This window comes from Meles meles, chromosome 12 (assembly GCF_922984935.1).
Source record: "Meles meles chromosome 12, mMelMel3.1 paternal haplotype, whole genome shotgun sequence".
Classification (NCBI taxonomy): domain Eukaryota; kingdom Metazoa; phylum Chordata; class Mammalia; order Carnivora; family Mustelidae; genus Meles; species Meles meles.
In genome coordinates, this window is record NC_060077.1 from 48,879,249 (window position 1) to 48,896,219 (window position 16,971).

Sequence of the window (16,971 nt, forward strand, 5' to 3'; positions counted from 1 at the left end):
CAATTATATCACCATTTCAAACTATGTTTTACAAACGTACTTTAGTGAATAAGGAGATGCTTTTACTTGTGTCTGTCTTCCGTAGAGCATACATCTTATGTAGCTGCTCCAGGGCCCAGTGACATCTTTGAGGATCAGTAGACTAGATGCTTTAAAATCTAAGATTGAGTCCATGACTCTGGGATTTTAAACAACTAATCCATAACACAAACTTCGACAACAAAAGTAAATGAGGAAATACTCAAAACCAAATCATTTCTACCCCAAGTACCACATTTTACTAAGGAGAGTTCACAAACTTAATTCTTAATTAACAACAACAAAATCTCCTTTGTAGAAACATTACTGTAGGTGAAGGGTGATTTCTCACATAAGCTCAAAAAGGCAGCATCCTGAATATAGCAAATAATAGGTAATGATGTCTCTAAAGGACAGTATCCAGCCACCAGGTATAACGACATGTCTATGTCTCTAGTTCCCGTTGACCAGAGGACAGACACTTCCCTGAATCTCAACCACTGAGCACAGCTTCTATGCTTCCTCTCATTCCTTGGACACCTACTGCCTCCCAGAAGGGTTTCTTTGATCTAGCATCGCATGCCACAAACCACTTTCGCTCCACTTCTCTGCCCCTGAATTGAGTACAAAATCCTTTCAAGATATTTTTCTGAAAATAAAGCATGGGAAGACTGTCTCTTATAAAGCTCATGGATTTATCCTTATTTAAGTTTCATAGCAACTCTGGAAGTAGAGGGAAGGGGGATGTGTTAATAATTCTGTGTTACAGGGGAGGAACAAGAGGATTTGGAATAAGCTACCCAGAGTCATACAGCAAGAAGAGGGTCACTAATACTGGCAGCTGAGCCTCAGGATTCCAAATAAGAGCAGGTCCCTATTCTACCATCTGTGTTGTCTTGCTAGGCCTTTGCTCAAAGTGCCCTGACTTCATCAGCAGCAGCTGGATAGACTGCGTGAGGAATAACAAAGATCATATGGTAAATAAAAAGAAAATCAGATACAGGTTATTTGCTTGTTCTTCTTTGGTGCTGGAGCCAAGGCTATGAGGAGAAGGAAAGAGCAAGATAGGATACACTGAACAGATCACCAAAAAATCCTCCAAGTATGGGGGTAGAAAATTGGAAAGACAGTTGAAAAAATAGAGAAGGCAAGGGAATGATGACCATTCTTCCACTATGCAGACTGTCAAGAGGCAAAAAAGAAGTTGTGAGAAGCAAGGTGAGAAGAGAAGAAGGTGAGAAGCAAGTTGGGAAGAAGAGAAATAGAAATGCCAACCAATGAAAATAAGGAGTCACGTAAGAGAGAAAAAAAAAACGGAAAGTAGTTAAAACCTGGGCAAAAGTTTCACATGTTTTCAGTATTAGAAGGGAAGTACTCTACATATGTTAGCAGTCTTCAGTCTGGAAAGCTGAAGTCTAAGAAATACATTATTAGAGTCTATAAAATCAAGTAACAGATAAATCTGGCAGGAATATAGTCCCTAAATTATAAAATACTAGAATTATGAAACATACAACTTGAAATCTGAAAAAGACCATTATTTTTGAAAATATCCACTTCCACAAGACAGAGGATAATAAATATATAGATACTAGGGAAAAAAATAAACTCAAAGAGAAGTGATAGACGTAACCATAAAAATTAATTTAAGAGAAAAAGATGCAACACATAACACAGCTAAAGAGAGTTCTTCGAAAAACAATCAAAGACTTACTGAAACTGATTTTTAAGGAGAAATTTATTAGAACTATCCATATAAATATTAGGGGAAAAGTGGAAAACATTAGGAAAAAAATATTTAATGATAGATCCAAAATAAATAAAGAAGATAATAAAAGACAACCTTATAACAATAAATTTTATAACTTAAATGAAAAGAATAAATTTCTGGAACTAAGTAACTTGTCATAATTGACCCCAAAAGAAAGAGAAAACTAAAATAGTCTTATGACCATAAATATGTCTACTTAATAGTTTTTATAAAATCTCAGGAAGATGATTTTCATAAGGAGGAACAAACCATTTTAATTTGCTCTTCCAGGAAATAGCAAAAGAGAGAATACTTCCAAACTCATTTTATGAAGCCAGCATAACCTGGATAGTAAACCCTGATGAGGACAGAACAACAACAAAAAAAAGAAATTATCAGCCGATCTCATTCATAAACAGATACTAAAATCCAAAAGAAACCAAATCGAGGAGAATGTTAAAGATAATATGTAATGACCAAATTAGGTTTATCCCAGGTACAGAAAGATGGCTTATCATTAGAAAAAGTCTAAAAATATAATTTAAAAAATACATAATTTGCTACCTTAAGAAAAGCCTATGATTCTCTTATAAAATGCAGAAAGAATTTGAGAAAATGCAGCACCTTTCAGGATTAAAAAAAAACCCTCAACAATATAAGAATGAAAAAGAACATTTATCTGATAAATGGTATTTACTAAATATCACCCTTAATAATGTGTCATTAGAAGTGTGTCTTTTTTCAAAACCAAGGATGGATTCTCCCATTTCAGCTTCTATTCAGCAATGTTCTGAGGGCCCTGGCCAGTACATTAGGAACATGAAAAATAAATGTAAGAATTGAAAGAAAGGAGCAAAACTCTAATTGTTCATACATTATGACTATCTATAGAAAGCAAATTAGTCTATCTTCATTATTTCTACTTTCTCTCTTCCAATGTACTCTGCTGCTCATTACCATCTAGCTTCTTCCTGGGTCATGCTTCTAGAACTTCCTTCATCCAAGACCAATAATGAACACATTTCAGTTGTTTCCTCAACTTCTTGACCTGACTGTCCCTGATGGCCTCCAATATTCGGGACTTTTCCTGCCTCTCTGGCTGCTGCTTCTCAGTGCTATCCAATGGCTTCCTTTGCTCCCACTTGCCTTTTAATATCAGTATTCAATCCTTTGATTTCAAAATTTTTCAAGCTATAGGTCTATGTGATATTCTTTATTCAAGCTTCCTGCTTATTCAGGTGACTTCCAATACTAATAATTCATAAATTTTTATTGGATGAATAAGGACACCCTTACTTGGATGTCATCATGTCCAAAGGTAAACTCATCCTCCCGCCACTCCCTTTACTCCCTTCTTCAGTCACCTTCCATCCAATGATGCATATGCCGTCAGTGTGAGGGTCATCTACGACTCCATCTTCTTCATTCCTCAAATTCAACTATTATCAGCTCCTAGTAGGTTATCTTTGAAGACTGTCTGCTCTGTATCTTCCTTTCCTTTTGGTAGCCAACAACTTGGTTCAGACTCTGATTATCTTTCTCTTGAATTCCTGCACCTGGTCACCCTGTTTTGAGGCTTTCCTCTAATCCTCATAAGGAGCAAATCTGATTAAATGTCTCCCGATTAAAATGCTTCAGTGATTCTAACAGCCCAAGATAATATTCAAACTCTTTAGGGATATTTGATAAAACCTTTCAAAGAAAACCCTTCTTCTATTGATCTAGCCGGTTTAGCAAGGTATCCGACAAGGTAAACACTCTGTAAATACTTACTGAATTAAGGAAAATATGTTACATAAAATAACAGATATCAAATCAATGGTGGACCATTATAAAAATGTTAAGGGTTATATCCTTACCACTCTTACATTAAAATGAAATTTTTAAATTTTTAAAAGAAAATTATATTTGCTGTACCTCATTTGAAATTCATCAGAATATAAATCAGGTACTGCACTCTCTAATCGAAATATAAGACAAATACAAGAGCAGGCAGGTTACAGGCTTGGTACTACTGTGATACAAAAACTTAGGAAAAGATCCTGGGTCCATACCAAGCATAACAAGGCTAATACACACACACACACACACACACACACACACACACACACACACACTCACTCCCTCTCTCTTTCATACTGCTGAAATAATGACAACCTTATGTATTTTTGTTCAAATATTTCACAAGTTATCAAGATGACAACCTTATGTAGCTTCATGCTACATAAACTTCCTATTAAATACATTTAAAAACATTAAAACATTTAACTTACGTCCTTCCTGCTTCCAAGATTAATTTGAAATATATTTCCTGACTTTACTACAAACTAAAAGTTTAGGAATAATGTAGAATAATGTGGACCAAGTAAAATCTAAATTTCAATTTTTTTTAAAAGATTTTATTTATTTGTCAGAGAGAGAGAGCATAGGCAGGCAGAGGCAGAGGGAGAAGCAGGCTCCTTGTGAGCAAGGAGCCGGATGGGGGACTCGATGCCAGGACACTGGGATCATGACCTGAGCAGAAGGCATCCGCTTAACCAACTGAGCCACCCAGGTGTCCCTAAATTTCAAATTTTTAAAGGAATTAAAAATTCTTATAATTCTCACAGAGCTTATAAACACAATTATATATTTGAATGCCAAGATACGAATAAATTTTTAAAAGCTTTTTAAAGAATATAGATGGCAAATGTTATAAATTGTTCACATAGCTTAGAGCATGCTATTACATAATTATTTTATACGATTATTTTATGTACAGTATTCTAAACGTGTTTGACTTTATTTATATACTACCCTGTAGTACATACATGTGCTTTTATTATGGAAAAATCTAATGAACTTTTTAATTTTCCCTCATTCTGCAAAGTGTACAACCGAGGGTACAGAAATTATGTGGGTCACACTGACCCTCAATGAAAATCCCTGGAATTAACCTTTAAAAAGGTTCTAAAGAGGGGAGACTAGAGTCCTGAAATCATATTCACAGTGAAACAAAATTCCTTTTAGATCCCAGTCTAGTAAAAGTAGTACTAGAACAAAGGCTGATAAAGCTCCCCGGTTATCATGCTCAGATTAAATATCTACTCAATCAAAACCGAGCTAACGTACCAAAGTCATCAGCTTCATGGTTGAAATCAAATATTATCTGGACCAGAGATTAACTTCGGTGTGCCCTCAAACTGAGAAGAAAATTTACATTTTGATAACCATATTCTAGCCTACACATTCCTCCACCAACACGCATTTCAAGCATTTTTTCTCGTTTAAAAGATTCCTGCTAAAATACCCTATGTATTTAAATCAAAATGCCTTCATTCTGTCTTTGAACCTAATTAAAATTGAGAAACTTTTAATAGCTTTAATAACTCTCAAACGCTGTACTGAGCTCTTCCCTGGCATCTTTCCTTTCCTACTATCCTCCCTCCAAATCCAGAAAAAACCAGCATAACAAAAAAACACAAAACAACTAGCCACATGCTCTGAGTGCTGGGGAACGTGATTCTCACTGGTTTAGGCTACAAAGAAAGCCTATGAGTAATCAAAAATCCTTAATCAAAGTTCAAAGCTACCTCCCTCCCCACTCCCCAGCCCCAGTATAATTTCCCTTTCTCTCTTTAATTCACTCGTGCATTTCCTTGGAATTTTAGCAGCCTCGGAACAGCGGATGGTAAGTTCATCTCAATGTCAGCCAGAGCAGAGACATGCAAAAAATCACTAACTTGGAAGGTTATTTAGGACAATAATGTCTTTCACTGCCTTACTCCTCCCACTCCGGCCCCACTTGACCTACTACCAGTATTTAGCCGGAAAAAAACAAAACAAAACAAAACAAAACAAAAACCTGTCCAGTCTCTTCCCCTCAGTGGCTCTTCTTGTGGGAACCCGACGCAAGTACCGTGCCGGCAGAAAGACCCTGGTCAGGCTGGGAGAGCAGGGTCCCCCGGCTTCACGCACCCCTCCCCACTCGCCCGCCGCCGCACTCCGCTCCACACTAAGGAGTCCAACTATTCTTGGATCTACTCACATCCCTAGATCTCGTCTGGCCGCCCTCCCCCTTCCTCCGCCGCCCCCCCGCCGCCTCCGCCCATGTCCTCTGCCATCCCGAGGCTGACCTCGCAAAGCCCCCAACGGGCACACACACTCACCCACCTGGGCCGGATCTGGGGATCCCCACGGGCGCGCTCCGCCCTGCGCTCCTCTGCCAGCTCCAGCACAAATGCGCTTGGCCTGTTCCTCCGCCTCCCCTCCAGCCCAGCCCGGAGGCGCGACCCAGGGCGGCACCGCAAGGTCTCCCTAAGTCACCTTTCCTCCGCCCGCCCCCGGCGCCACTGAGGTCAAGGAGAGCCGCAGCCCAGCCGCCCACGGCCCAAGACTCCGCGCGGGCCCTCGGGCCGCCAGAGGTCGGTGCAGCGCCCCTCGGCCGCAGAGTCAGAGCCGCCCTCCTCCAGGGCTCGCCCGGGAGAGTGCGAGCCCCACGCTGAATGGCCTGCAGCAGGCGGCTCCGCGCGGCCGCGGTCGTTGTCCAGTCCCTCCTCCCCCGGCCCCCCTCCCGCAGGGCCCACTCCTCTGAGGCGCAGATGGGGACCTGCCCGGGATCTCGAGAGCCAGCACACAGTCCCTCCAAAGGAGCGAGCGGACTGCTGGCCCGCAATTCTCGGGAAGGAAGTAAGGAAACTGCTACTCGTGCTCTGCGTGCATCCCGCGGAGGCTCCTGCGAGGTCCTAGAGCGGGCTGTGTGCTCAAGCCCTCTCCTGGCGACGCCGGCCCTGACAACTTCTAAATGGCCAGCCCGCCCCCAGGGAAAAGCAGAGGAATCCTCTTCGGACCCTTGCGCCTCGAAGAGAACTGACCCTTACTCAGGCTTACTTAGGAGTGGAGGTTTCCAATTGCACAACAAAGACTGAACTGGACTTTATGTATTTTTTTTTCATGTATTTATTTTTTATGCATTTTCTAGGCTACCATTTGAGCAACGAGGAAAACAATGGTATTAATCCTACCACTGTAAAAGCTACTTATACGGAAGAGATGGTTTCTTATTCCAGCCAGGCTTGAAGGGTAGATGAAGACTCAAAGGACAGTAAAACCCACCTCCTAAATACTACACTGTAGTGGGACGTTCAGGCTAATGAAATTTCTAGCTAACTATCAAGCTCTGGTGGGGGTAGAGTACATATACTTTTTGTTCCAACATTAAACATTATAAACCTGTCCTCAAACTCATTCAGACATTAGAGGTCTACTCCAGGTCAAGTACTATACCAGACACAGATGCTACAAAAATAACTATGATACACTTGCTTACTTAAGGGTCTCTTTAGTAAATATATAATCAGACAAGTAAATATGTAATGATACAATGTGGTGAGTGCTACAATAGCAAAGACCCCAAGACTAAGGGTATCTAAGCCAGTTCTTAAGGGTGGAATCTGGGATGAGGAAATAGTGGCAGTCATCCAACAGAGCAATCCTGAGAGCTTTATCCTCAGAGTGGCAGTGGGGGATCTGAGTGTTAGGTAGGAGGAGAGGGAGGACAGGGAGACAGACAGCTGAGAGACAGGAAGGAAAAATGACAGAATTTGATTAAGCGTGGGGAATAAGGAAGAAAGATGAACTGAGGACAGCTTCCATGATCTTGGCTTGGGTTCCGGATACGTGGTAATTCTGTCTCTGAGTTGAATGGATAATGCAGCTTTAGACACACTGATCTTGAAATGCCTGTGCTATAATCATATGCTAATGTTTAAAAGGCAGCTGGATATACTGGTTCATAGCTCAGGAGAGATCTAAGGTGGCGATTTCGCAGTCATCATGGATTTCTGTTTGAACGAATGGCTAAGATCATCCAAGGAGAATGCTGAGTAAAAAGGCCATCCACAGAAACCAGGGACACCAACATTCAAGGCACAGGCAGAAGAAAAGATGCTTCAGAAGAAAACTGAGGAGGAGCTGCTCTAAGGGAAGGAGAAGCGAGAAGAGGTAGGCACCATGGAAATCACTGAGAAGAACTCCAAAAAGCAAGTAGTGGTCAAATACCAGATCCGTCACACGACGAGCAAGGTAATTTAAGGGTATCCTCTGATTTAGCAGTAAGGAGATTATTGGCAAGAATGGTTTCAGTGGGCTAGTTGAGGAATAAAGTAGAAACAGAAATTATCACATTTTCCAAAATAGAATTGGAAAGGAATGTAGGGAGACAGAAGCTGTAAGGGAGTAGAAGATTCAAAAGAAATGAGAAGCTGTTTTTGAAGCAGGATAGAATGAGACATGCCAATGAAAGGAAAGAAAAAAGATAGAGACTGGGGGTTGGAAGTGGCATGGAACTGGCAGCAAATAGTCACTGCCTCCATGTATGTTTAACAAAGAATTTTGCTGAGAGCAGAGGGAGAGGAGGAGACTGAAGAGATGACAGAAAGATAAGCACCCAAAAGGTATAACCATGAAGAAATGAAATGAAAGACAAAGAAATGAAACTAAGGACAAAATGACTACAGGCCTTTTAATGGCCAAGGAAACTAATGAATATTAGAGAACTCGACATTGTAGAACTGGAAGCTCAAAGGAGGGCGTGGATTCTCTCCAAAGATATCAGCAGCTGGTCCAAAGTAGCAATACCTTTTGGTTGGCCAAATTTAAGGTCCAGATCTCTCCATTACACCACAAACTTAGCATCACAATCATCCCAATCATACTTTTGGGTTATAGCTCTTGAGTAAGGAAATTTAACATAGAAGCATAAAATATTTTATGAGTGAGCTTACACTAATTTTAAGTAAGCAAGCTCCTACTTCAGAAAAACTGGTTTGATTAATATCAAAGGGAGCTCAATGATACACAGAACAAGAAAAGGACCACTGATGTTAATGTGTGACATTTTAGCCACTTATGACACAGTGAGGTAAACTGCGGAAACAAAAATAATTCATGAAGCCAGTTTCTAGCCTTTAGAATTTTTTTTTTTTTTTAAAGTAGGCTCCACACCCAACGTGAGGCTTGAACTCATGGCCCTGAGATTAAGAGCCCTGTGCTCTACCAACTGAGCCAGCCAGGCACCCCATTAGCCTTTTGAATAGAACTCTCAAGGTTAAATACAAATTACGGCATTCACATTCTCTAATGTCTCCCCTATATTATAAAAACACCTAATAAGTTTCCTTTTAGTAAATCAATCACAAGCTTTACAGCTTGCTTTATATTTTGCAGGGTTTTTTTTCAAAAACAGTGTTATTTACAAGTAAAATATGCCTACATAATGCACCCCATTTATAGAGGTCTATGGAAACCTTGAATATCTGGGTCGTATCAGAGCATCCCCAAATAAACAAAGAACACTCACATACCGCAGAAATAGAAAGCCCCAAATCCAGGCACTAAGGCCTGTCCTCATTGTAAACCCCTAAGTTTCTCATCCAGAGCCAGCCTGCTCTTACTGTGGACAGAATTTGACCAAGTTTGGTTATCTGGTTTTCTTTTTTCATAAACAGCATTAGAAAGGAGTAAACCAGAAGGGATCAGTATTCCACCACTATAGACAGGCACACAGCCAAGCTAAAAATCAAGAGAAAAAAATTTTAAAACCCATAAAGCGCAAAAGTGAATTCAAGAGCATTAGCAGGACTGGGCAATTTATTCAAATTACAGAGTTCTATAAACATTATCCTCTGAAGGCATCTCTGCATTAAGATACAGAGTAATTATGAACATACAACATGGACAAAAGGACAATCCTGAGGCTCCCCAGAAAAGATAAAATTAAGTGTTAAAAATGCAGTATAAGATGTAAGTGCATAACATTTAAAAGAACTGTCATCACAGGGGTGCCTGGGTGGCTCAGTGGGTTAAGCCTCTGCCTTCGGTTCGGGTTGTGATCTTGGAGTCCAGGATTGAGCCCCATATTGGGCTCTCTGCTCAGCGGAGAGTCTGCTTCCCCTCTCTCTCAGACTGCCTCTCTGTCTACTTGTGATCTTTCTCTCAAGTAAATAAATAAAATCTTTAAAAAAAAAAAAAAAGAACAGTCATCACAAATATTAGAATAAAAATAGTTTTGTGGCAACAGGGGCTGGGATCACTTAGATCTACTGGATCCTCGTTATGTGCCAGGTAGCATACAAGGTTTTTTGCCAAGACGATCATACATACTTTTCAAAACACTCTTTTTTGGTTGATTGCCACTTTGAAAAGGTAATTGTATATGAAAACTGTGGCAAAGAGAGATTAAGGAGCGAACATGAAATTAGACCCAGGTCTCTGTGAGTTCAAAGCTTATGACTGTTCTTTTAACAAATTTCTAGATAGCAGAAATACAACTTATGATTCCAGATAAATAAAGCATTACAATACCTAGTTATTCTGTGATGACCCCAAGTACAGTATTAAATTCCTACGTTGGGGGCGCCTGGGTGGCTCAGTGGGTTAAAGCCTCTGCCTTCGGCTCAGGTCATGATCCCAGCGTCCTGGGATTGAGCCCGGAATCGGGCTCTCTGCTCAGCAGGGAGCCTGCTTCCCTCTCTCTCTGCCTACTTGTGATCTCTGTCTGTCAAATAAATAAATAAAATCTTAAATAAATAAATAAATTCCTATGTTGTAGGTCTTAGCCATATGAAAAACTACCTTCAATGATGCCATTTGTCTTTTAAATACTTGGGGGCCCTTTCCATTGTCTACAATCCTATTTCCCAGAAAGAAATCCAAAGAACCTCACAGAATTGCTATTTTATAGCATTACTGGAAAAGAATCTTAAAGATACTTTGCAAATTTGAAGCAACAAATGCCATTTCCTAAATGAGTACCATGTGCCACACAGTATGTTAATATGCTCTATAATACCTCTTATTCATCTATATACATTTGAGCCCCATATCTGACACTGAGCTGTTTATACAGTTTCATTTTACATGGTTGGTTAGGAAAAAGACTAAGATTTTAAAAAGGTCCATTAGACTTTCAGACCAGTGCCTGTTAATGACTTATAGTATGATATGGTCTCCTTTATTTGAAAGATGGAAATACCAAGGTTCAGAGAACTTCAGTAGCCCTTTGACACTTGAATAATACATAATAAGGATGAAAAGAACACAATCATTCCATAAACACTCAAATTTTCTTTAGGTAATACCACCTCCTCCCAAAATGAGTTAAATAGCTAAAGACACAAAAGCTCCAAAATGCCATCAGAGAAAAGGGGTCACAAGTGTTAATTAGATAGCATCCTGTAGTAACTGTTGATTTTTACTCAAAAGGGCTTACTATGTATCAGGATTTATGCTAAGTATTTGGCTTACATTATGTTATTTAATCCTCATGACAAATTTAAAAGTCTGATTAGTCTAAACTTGAGGCTAATATACTCTTGCACATCTGGATTATCAGAGAGGTAGTTACCTAGACTATATTAATTTTTTTTAAAGATTTTATTTATTTATTTGACAGACAGAGATCACAAGTAGGCAGATAGGCAGGCAGAGAGAGACAGAGAAGTAGGCTCCCTGCTGAGCAGAGAGCCCGATACGGGACTCGATCCCAGGTCCTGGAATCATGACCTGAGCCGAAGGCAGAGGCTTTAACCCACTGAGCCACCCAGGCACCCCACCTAGACAATATTTTTAAGCAAACAGTTTAAAATTTAGCATAAGCTGGCTTTTCTCCAGAAATTAAATTGCTTCTAATCTAGAATTTACCTTGAAACAATACATAACTAAAACATAGACATTATTGGTATATCCATCAGGTACCACACAAGAGACATTAATGAGATTTAGTTTTATAATGTATTAATTACCTGAATTACTAGACACCACAATTTGTTCATTTCAGAAATGTTGAACAATGCTATTTAGATTTATTTAGATCACCAAATCATGCCTCATTTAAATAACCTAGAATATGAAATCACCAAAAATAGAAATGCTGAGAGGGGATGCTTTCAAATAGTACTGGGAGAATTAACCATTTTAAATGTTTAATGAAAAATTATGTTTTCCTGTGATAGTTATTGAAAGACTTTCTGTAAGTTTGTTTTAAATGAATTTCAGATCACTCACATTTTTTTCTCCAAATAAAATATGGAATTTGTGGTGTACATAACAAAGCTGGTGTTTAAAAAATTTTTTATCTGAATTCACAGGGCTTTCACTGTAATCACAAGAAAATAAAATTTTAGATCTTTACATGTGAGAGAAACATACAAAACCATTTTCATCTATCTTGTTTTACCAAAACCTAATATCTAATTAAAAGGTACAAATAAATTGTAATCAGAATGAGAAATCTGGTGTCTTTTTCTAAAAAGCTGAAGACTGAACATATATGGAGAATTTAACAAAATGGAAGATAAAGCCTATGGCTGCTTAGCTTGCATTTAACATCATGAAAAAATTAAAACAAGAAAAACCCTAGTGCAGGCAACCAAAACACATCTTTACAACTTTTCAGTCCTCAGAAAAAGAATTATTAATGGATAAACTTACCACTCTTATTAATATTTAGAAAAGTGAATGGGAGAGAGCAAGGGGAAAAGAACATAAGATATTTAATCCACTGAGCTCAACTCACATGGGTAAATGTAATAGCTCTCTATTTTCTAAAGAAGAATATTATGTGTTTTTCATATAAAACCTCTGGTTTCCACAATATTTTCATAACACTCTTGTGGAAATGCCACAAGAACTCTGAGAAGAACTTTAAACCGTGGTCGATAAATACAGCTGTATCAGTAAATTAGATTTGAACACAAGTTATATCAGAATCATCTGCCTTAATCAAGAATGAAGGAGTTCTAAATTTTAGTGAAAATCAACTCTTCATTTTCTTTATTAAAACTATTTTCTCCTACCTTTGGTCAATTTGAAAGCAGCGATTTATTGAATGATCCAGTATGTGACACTAAATTATTAAAAAATGAAATTACAAACTACCTACCCCTTCTTGTTTAGTGAAGAGATTAAGGCAATCACTCAAAGCTACACAAGTTTCTCTAGAAGCTTCAGAGACAACTTCAACTTTCTGAAGAAATGACGGAAGCATGTCTATAAATAAAAACAAATAAAATTAGTGGGATTTTAAGACCACAAGCATTTTTAAATTACCTTTTTTTTTTTTTTAAAGAAATCTCTATACTCACCATGGAGCTTGAACTCAGGACCCCCCAAATTAAGAGTTGCATGCACTACCAACTGACCCAGTCAAGCAACACAAACATTTTTATAACTACTGACTTCATGTTTCCTTCCAGCTGGCTGTCTTAAACAAAGCATATAGTATATTCCTTGAGCAATATTATTAGCACCTACTGTGCATAAACTGGTACAGTAAAGATGAAGCCTTGTCCTAGGAAGGCCTATATCCTGAAAGAAGAGTCATAACTAAAAACAAACAAACAAAAATTATAGGAATAATATAATGTTTAAGGAAAGAATGTAGGGATAATGTAATGTTTAAGGAAACAGCTCATTAACATTTCCTTTCATGATAATCTATGCTAGATAAGTAATTTTATTCAAAAGCCAAGTGCTAAAGAGAGTTAAAAATAATACTGTCGTTGACATGATGGCTAACCTATCTAAAGGTGGCATTAACACAACTTTCTCTAGTGCTTACTGCATAAATGTCTAGCATGGAATAGGTCTTTCCAGTCTTATGAATGTGTCCCTCTGGGGTCCAGTATCTTTCAGAATATAAATTGGGAACAAAGAAATGGTGGTATCACCACCTTCCCCAGTTCCCGAAGGAAATCTTAATCCACTTACCCATTACAAAAAAACAAAAATCTACAACACCCAAAACAAAAGCCAAAATGCTGACAAGAGAAAACTGCAAAATGCACATACATTTAAAAAGGAAGTAAAATGTCATATTCTGTCTAGATTAAGGCTGGAGAAATAGTTCATATAGTTTTGGACTTCATGTTAATTATATAGTAAGATCCCTTAAATGTTTCTCTTCAATCAAACAAAAATAATATTAAGAAAGCTTTTCATCTAAAAATAACTTAAAAGAAGAGAAACAAATATATACCACCCTCTGTCTTTTAATTAATCCTGATTCACTTAGAACAGGGTTCTTAAAACATGGTAAACAAGGTCAATAAGCAAAAGCAATCAAATCCAAATGCCAGCAATTTGCAATGATCAGGCCATAAAGCAGTGGGTCTCTTCAAGAAACAAAACATTTCAAATGGGAAGTGGAAAGGAAAATAAAATCTATGAAGAACATGTAACAAATTATTTAGTCACTATTCCTAGGTGATAACATTGTTATTATTAGTCTTCATTCTTTTCTCTAATTTTCCACGATTTCTATAGGAATGTGATTTTAGCAAAGAAAAGTCCTTTTCTTTGAAAAATTACTTCTCAAAACTCTTAAGGCTAAAGGGGTAACAAGAAGAAAAGGTCAGAGCGAATGAAGGTATGAACAACCTTTTATTATTATCTGGATATAAATACCAAATGTCATTTTATCATATTTTTCTTTTTATGGAATACAGTTTCCCAGTGTTAGCTATTCTTAACACCCAAACAATTGAAAACTACTATATCCTAAAATAAATTTGATTTTACATACTTTATTTTTCATTTTGAATCTTTGATACACATTGTGAAGATTTATTCTTTACTTAGTTGCTAAATAGCAGAAAAGAATAGCGTATGCCAGATGCCACAGGACTTAAATAGTACCTCAACAGATGTCTCACACAGAGCTGTGGACTGAGTACAGTGAGGGGATGTAACAAAAAAATCAGGCACAGTCTCTGCCTTCCATAAATGCTCTGGGTAATCTAGTAATTTTCCACTTTCATGGCACAAATGAGAAGAATATGGGAAAACAGTCATTCATGGATGTGTATTTCTTTTATTAAATACCATTACATGCTTAACCACCTACAATTTTGTGTTTTAGATATTTAATACTTTATATACTGTTGAGCATAAAATGTTACGTGTCAAAATAAATGTGTATGAACGTCAAGATTTTAAGTAAAACTGATTCTAGAACTTTTTCTAGAACCCAAGAAACATATATTGACTTTTAAGAACCCATTATTGAGAGTGTGTCAAATTCTTTTGTCCAAAACAGAGTCAAAAGTTACCCAATTTCTCTGACAGTCTGGTGTTCAAGAATGATTCTGAAATTCACACCAAGTTGTGCAGGAGGTCTGCATGAGAACTGACCCTCTAGCGCCAGGGCTGTGCATCAGGGGCCAGGTGGCTCAAGGGGGCATGCTTCATGTATGAGAATGTTTGCATATTGTTATAAAAAAAATAAAACCGCTAGGCTCCTATAAAAGTTACCAATTGAGAATCACTGCAAATATATCTTAGCCATTTAATATTTAGAGACTGAGTTTTAATGAACAAATGTAAAAAGGCCAGTATGCAACCCTATTTGACCTATTATAAGAATTGGACACAATTTTGAAGAAAAATGTCATTTTTTTGTACTAAAAATATTTTTGAACTCAGGAAAGAAGCTAGAAGATCTTATGCAAAAAGCTTAGAGACATATATAAAAAGCTCACAATCTGTCATTTTCTTGATAACATGTACAATTTTTAATTGGGTATGTTTTAAAACTATTGGGGAAATACTTATTTCCTGTTATATTGGCAAACTAAACCTAATACAGATGACCTTCATTGTTCCCCTAATATGGAAACAGTCCACACTCATTAGCCAACATTTAAGACAGTCTATAAACTGAATCAGTTTCAGCCAGACTGTTTTCCTGGAAATACTTGTTTTCCTAGAAATACTTTACTGCCTCCCAACCTTTATGATGCTTTCTCTTCCCTGAATATTGGAAATAATAATTATTCATATTCAGAAGTTTCTCCACATAAACCTCTTTTGTTCAAGGCCAAATTCAAATGTCATTCTCTTTGGTTTTTTGGGGGGTTTTTTGTTGTTGAAAAACAGCAATGCCTCCATGTACCTAAGAGACATGATCTAACCTGCATGCAAAGACACATTTTATTTTTTTTTTAAAGATTTTATTTATTTATTTATCAGAGAGAGAGAGAGAGAAATCACAAGCAGGCAGAGAGGCAGGCAGAGACAGAGGGAGAAGCAAGCTTCCCACTAAGCAGAGAGACCGATGTGGGACTCGATCCCAGCACCCTGGGATCATGACCTGAGCTGAAGGCAGAGGCTTAACCTACTGAGCCACCCAGGTGTGCCCAAAGATGCATTTAAAAACAGACTTTTACACCTAATCGTAATTATATAAACACCTCAAGAAAATGAGTGATCTCTCCTCCAAACAGGAGAAAAAGATATCTGCATATGAAAATCAACAATCTTCTAAAAACTTTTACATAAAACTGTAATTAAAAAAAAAGAGGTCCCTATAGAAGAATAGAAATTTTTGCTGTTCAAATTAAAATAAGTAGCATGAACAATCACCCATTGAACTACTACTACTAAACCATTCTATCTATAGCTATATAATCTGCACTCGCTGCAATGGAGAATATAAAGTTCAAAACGGCGTGTGTTAAATGAGCTATAGTATGAGTTAAATGAAAAAAGGTTATCAGGGATGTTTTAAGACGTAGACAGCAAACAAATCATGCATTTAAAAAATGTTAAATAATTCAGAGAAAGGAATAATCATTATGGGATGGAGTAATGGGGTAGAGTCTGAGAAGAGCTGGGATTTGAGCTGGATCTTGAACAATATTTTTATTGCTAAATATAATGTGCAGTAAAGCAAACAACCTAAAATATCTACAACTGTTATTTTCAGATAGTATAGAAACCATCAGTCCTGAGAAGACTGTAGCAGAACTGCGATCAAGGAGAACTCCAGAAAGGTGAGAGGCTCTGTCTGTATCCACCACTGGTTGCGTGGCCAACGCATGGCAGGTTCGATGCTGACTTGTATAATCTATACATTAACTTGACAAAACAAATTCAGTACTTATTTCCAAGTTCAAAAGAAGGGAGTTATAAATTTATAAGCTAGATAAGTAGGTCATTCATTTTATTCACTCAAAACTTACACAGTTGACCCCTAAACAACATGGGAGGAGGGGCACCGACTGCTTTGCAGTTCAAAATCCATACATAATCCTCAATTCCCCTGAAACTTAACTACAAGCAAGCACCTACTGTTGACTGGAAGCCTTACAATAACAAATATTCTAGAGAAAAAGTGTTAAGAAAATCATAAGAAACAGGAATTACACTCACAGAACTGTGCTGTA

At 37.8% G+C, this 16,971-nt stretch overlaps 1 protein-coding gene across 5 annotated transcripts in view; it reads right to left on the reverse strand.

Moving 5' to 3' along the window:
* OSBPL1A (oxysterol binding protein like 1A) overlaps positions 1-16,971 on the reverse strand; it is a 231,211-nt gene that overhangs the window by 119,729 nt on the left and 94,511 nt on the right. The window contains exon 15 of one of the 5 annotated variants that reach the window (XM_046024703.1): positions 12,690-12,796. In XM_046024703.1, the coding sequence (XP_045880659.1) occupies positions 12,690-12,796 (107 nt within the window). Of the gene's footprint in view, positions 1-5,612; positions 5,704-5,916; positions 6,470-12,689; positions 12,797-16,971 lie in introns of those variants that run through there. The other 4 variants (XM_046024704.1, XM_046024708.1, XM_046024709.1 and 1 more) reach the window with 4 other exon arrangements.